The following is a 4,193-nucleotide window of genomic DNA, read 5'->3' as shown; positions in this document are numbered from 1 at the left end:
AAAAAAAAAAAAAAAAAAAAAAAAGAAGAAGAATAAAGAAAGAAATGATTGAGATGATTCTGCGGGGCAACCTTGAGGATGTGAGTGGGGTGACCTTTGGGGGGGTCATCTGTGGGGTGACCTTGGGGGGTGTGTGGGATGGATTATGAGAGTGTCTGAGAATTGGGTTTGAGGTTAAGCAGGAGTGATTTGGGACAACTCTAAGGGTGTGACAGGGGGTTACTTTAGGGGTCCCTGGGGGTGACCTTGTGAGAGTGGAGTTACTTTGGGGTTTCTAGGGGGTGACTTTGGGGAGGTTAGTAGGGGTGATTTTGAGGATGTGCCAGACTTTGGGGGTGTCTGTTGGGCTGCTTGTGGGTATCAGCAGGGATGACTTTGGAGGGTGACCAAGAAGGGTGTCTGAGGATGACTCTGGGGACCCTGTCCCCCTCTCCCCAGTTCTCATCCATATGAATGAGGGCGTCATGTTATCGGCTGTGGCCCTGTGCTGAGTCCTCCTCCTGCCCACGGCCGTCTCCTCCCGGTCTGTGGTCAGCCACCTGAACATGGCCGACTTTGTCTTCAGTTTCCTCTGCGTCGGCATTGGTAGGTGTTGGCTCCGGGACGGGGGCCCTCCCTAACCCCAGCACTGCTCTCTGGCTTTCTGAGGTGTATTTAGACTTCTGTACTGCTCCCCTCGGGACCTCTGTCTTAGCATGTCTCTGGGGAGCTCTGACTCAGTTCTACTCTATCTGTGGGATGTCTCTCTCTCCCGCACTGTTTCCCTTTCTTTTTTGTTCCCTCTCCAGGTATCTTTCTGTCTGTTGTAAGGGCGCGTATGTGTGTGCGTGTGTGTGTGTGTGTGTGTGTGTGTCTGCTTGTCACGGAGGGTGGGAGAGGATGTCTCAGTCCCTCTTTTCTTACTGGGGGTCACAGGGCTCACTGTCCAGCCTTCTTGTCTGTCTCTGGTCACACCCCATTGCAGGGCTCCTGATTTGTCTTCAGCCTGACGCTCTTTTCAGTTAACTGGAAGGTGGTGCACCCAAGCCCGGTGGTGTCCTGCCTGGTGACCTCCTACCTGTGCTGGGAAGCCAGCGACTTGATGCTGCACCCCGGTGAGGGCGAGGCCTCGGGAGGAGGGTGGGGCCTCGGGAAGTGGGTGGGGCCTAGAGTGGGACTGGTAGTCCAGCGGCCCACCTAGCCATCTCCCAGGAGCTGTGTCCTACCTAAGCCCAGTGGGCATGTGGAGCAGAGGGCAGCCCTTGAATGCGCGGCGGCTGAGCTATCGTGGGTGAGCCTTGCAGCAGCGCACAGCAAGGCGGACATCCAAACAGCGGAACTCAGACACAGACTCCGAGCACACCCTGGGCCTTCCTATTTCGTGCACCCTCAAGGAGGAGAACCAAGCACTTCCCAGGAATAGCACTCGAGCTCTTCAGGACACTGACCGGTAGCATTGGCCAGGTGCCATGCCAACCCCTTCAGCATGGCCACGCCCCGGATATTAGACCTCCCATCAGGCCCCATCCCCTTAGATCAGGCCACGCCCTCCAAGAGGACTGGTGGCAAACTCCAAACCTCGCTCTAGGGCCTGGCCTTTGTGGCTTTGTCCCTGCCCACTGGGTCCTCATAGTACCGCCACCCCCGAAGTCCAACATCCCTTCACGTTCTGCAGACATTTGTCCAGCGTCCCGCTAAGCTCGCAGTGTGGCTAGTTTGTGTGGCCCTGCCCCTGGTGCCCAACCTTCGCAGGCCACACCCTGAAGCCACTCTCCACACCCTCAGTCAGGGTGGCCTGCATGGAACTTCTTTCCTGGAGTTCCAGCCTCAGCTCCGATGTCCACCCTTGTCCCCAGGGGGACACAGCACCGCTCAGCATTTGGTGCAAACTCCGCCCTTCTGCGGAACGGGCCCCTCCCTGGGAAGGCATGGCTTGCAATAACATCCCTCTGTACCTTTCCTGGCTTCCCCGCCACAATAAAACATGAGCACTTACTAACCTCTCAGCCTCTGACCCTCCACTGCCCCCCACCTCCCCACCAGGGCACTGTCCATCCTAGCGTGAGTGAACTGGTCTGGCATCCCTGACTTACCCTTTGGGATCTGAGCCTTTCCCTGACTGTCTGTCTGCACCTGTCACAGCCCCTTCCTTTCCCCACCTGCTGGTGACCTCAGACCTCCAGGCATAAGATTAACACAGCTGGGTTGGCCACAGCCTCAGCTGAGTGGGTCCAGGTGCACCAGACCTGGAAAGACAGGTGACACACATTTGATGCACATTCGATTTTACTGGGGGTAGGGGACAGGGCTGGGCGTTCAGGAGTTCTCCGCTATGGTGTCCTCAATCCACTTCACATATGACAGCACTCTGACGACGACAGCAGGCTTATTGGGGGTGCCACAAGGGATGTAGCCCCATGATGTGACACCTTGGAGCACACCATCACACATCAGCGGGCCCCCTGAATCACCCTGGGAGCACAAGGTGGGAGGGGAGAGTGAGAAAGGTGGACGGGGCTCAAGTTCTGCCTGGGGAGCCCTAGCTCTCAGACAGGGCCTCCAGTGCCTACTCCCAGAGGAAAGTGGGCAGGGATTCCCACAGAGGGGACTGGGGCTCCAGTCCTGGCCAAGGGGGAAGCGACCTCAGGGTCCAGCTCCTGCACATGGACCAGGATCTAGGAGGACAGTGCCTGCAGACAGGTCAGGGGGAGGAGGCGCACGACCATCTGCAGGATGCTGCCTCTGCGGGCGCATTGCAGAGGCTACCTCTCCGGGGAGCTTTCTCTGATAGTAACTACCCGTTGCTGGGAGGAATGGTGAACTCTGGTGTGTGCAGTGAGATGCAGTTGTCCCCAGATGGGCGGGGAAAGGAGGGGGACCTGGGGCACTGACGGGGCGGCTGGCTACAGCTAGCTGGGAAGCAGTGAAGCAGACGCCTGGTTAGCTCTCAGAAGCCAGTTCAGAGGCTGAGTCCCCTCCCCCAGCCCTTCCAGACCCTGGCTGCAGGGCTGCCTCACCACACAAGTGTCTTTGCCACCTTCCAGGTGTCCGGCACACAGCATGAACTCTGTCACCTTCTGGGTGTGGGCTTTTGCGCACTCATCATTAGGCAGGATTTTGAGGTCCACACACTGGAGATCATCTGGAAATGAGACTACGAACCCGGGAGAAGAAGGGCTGCAGCCCGACCTCACCTGCTTCCCTGGCCCTTTCTCCCTCGGACGCAGGAGTCCCCATCCCCGCCTTGGGCTGCACAGCCTCCCCCCACATACAATTCTCTGGTTCGATGCTGCCCCAGCCGGAGGCCAAACAGGTGCTCCCCACTTCGGGTTCCTGGGTGGGCAACTCCACGACCTGCACAGCGTCTGTGATCTGGGCAGGCTGCGTCAGGCGGAGCAGCATGAGGTCGTGGCTGTAGTCCTCGTCTGCTTGGCGGGTGTGGTTCTTCAGGAGGCTCATGTTGAAGCCAGGGTGTGGGAAGCTCTCACTGACATGAACAAACTGGGCTGTGTCTTCGTCCTCAAATAAGTTGTGGCGACCCAGCCAGAGCTGGTAATTGCTGAGGAAAGATGGGAATGGAGGGATGAGAAGACGGGAAGGGAAAAGGACGATGGGGCAGGGGAGCATGGGGGAGGGTCCCCAAAGAGGGAAAGGGAAAGAGAAAAACGTGGGTGGGTGGAGACAGAGGAAGAGAGATATAGTTATGGAGAAATACAGACAGCGAATGGGAAGATGAAATAGTTTGAAAGTGCAAAGGGTAAATGAAGAGACAGAGCGAAAAAGAGCTCAAAAGGACAGAGGGGTGAGAAAGGCGGAAGGGAGGGCAATGAGAAAAAGGATGAGGAAAAAGAGGCCGGTGAGAAGGAGAAAAGACAGCGACAGCGAGAAACAGGCCCAGGGAAGCGGGAGGAAGAGGGAACAGAACCCAGAAGGGAGCGAGAAGCAGACAAACGAGAAAGGACGCGGGAAGTCAGAGCGAGAACTAGAAACAGAGGCAGAGAGGAAGAAGGAGTGACCGAGTGTGGGAGAGAAAAGGGAGGGAGGCCCTGGGGAGGGTGGGGGCAGGTAGGGAGGAGGGGAGGCCTGAGAGCGGCTCAGCTGCAGCTGGGGCTGTGGTGCGGGCTCCCCAGGGGCAGGTGGCCTGGCCTGAAGTCCAAGGTCGAGGCCCCCTTCCCTCCCCAGCACCCTCCTCCGCATTTCTCCCCCGCCCCCCC

The 4,193-nt window shown here is 58.0% G+C and overlaps 1 protein-coding gene and 1 long non-coding RNA gene across 3 annotated transcripts in view; one reads left to right on the top strand and one right to left on the bottom strand.

Moving 5' to 3' along the window:
• The window catches only part of LOC108532418 (uncharacterized), a 2,700-nt gene extending 1,336 nt beyond the window's left edge, over window positions 1-1,364 (top strand). Inside the window, exons 1-3 of one of the 2 annotated variants that reach the window (XR_001886441.1) lie at window positions 1-80; window positions 439-585; window positions 965-1,364. This is a non-coding gene — a long non-coding RNA (uncharacterized LOC108532418). The remainder of the gene's footprint in view (window positions 81-438; window positions 586-964) is intronic. The other variant, XR_001886442.1, reaches the window with a different exon arrangement.
• An 886-nt stretch (window positions 1,365-2,250) lies between these two features.
• LOC108532416 (kallikrein-1) overlaps window positions 2,251-4,193 on the bottom strand; it is a 4,781-nt gene continuing 2,838 nt past the window's right edge. Inside the window, exons 3-5 of the mRNA XM_017876482.1 lie at window positions 3,252-3,538; window positions 2,997-3,133; window positions 2,251-2,451 (exon numbers count right to left, since the gene is read on the bottom strand). Of these exons, the coding sequence (XP_017731971.1) occupies window positions 2,296-2,451; window positions 2,997-3,133; window positions 3,252-3,538 (580 nt within the window). The 3' untranslated portion in view covers window positions 2,251-2,295. The remainder of the gene's footprint in view (window positions 2,452-2,996; window positions 3,134-3,251; window positions 3,539-4,193) is intronic.

Source organism: Rhinopithecus bieti, unplaced genomic scaffold (assembly GCF_001698545.2).
Source record: "Rhinopithecus bieti isolate Rb0 unplaced genomic scaffold, ASM169854v2 scaffold_10264, whole genome shotgun sequence".
NCBI classification, from domain to species: Eukaryota; Metazoa; Chordata; class Mammalia; order Primates; family Cercopithecidae; genus Rhinopithecus; species Rhinopithecus bieti.
Note: the sequence above shows the minus strand (reverse complement) of the source record. Positions and strands in the feature narration are given on the sequence as shown.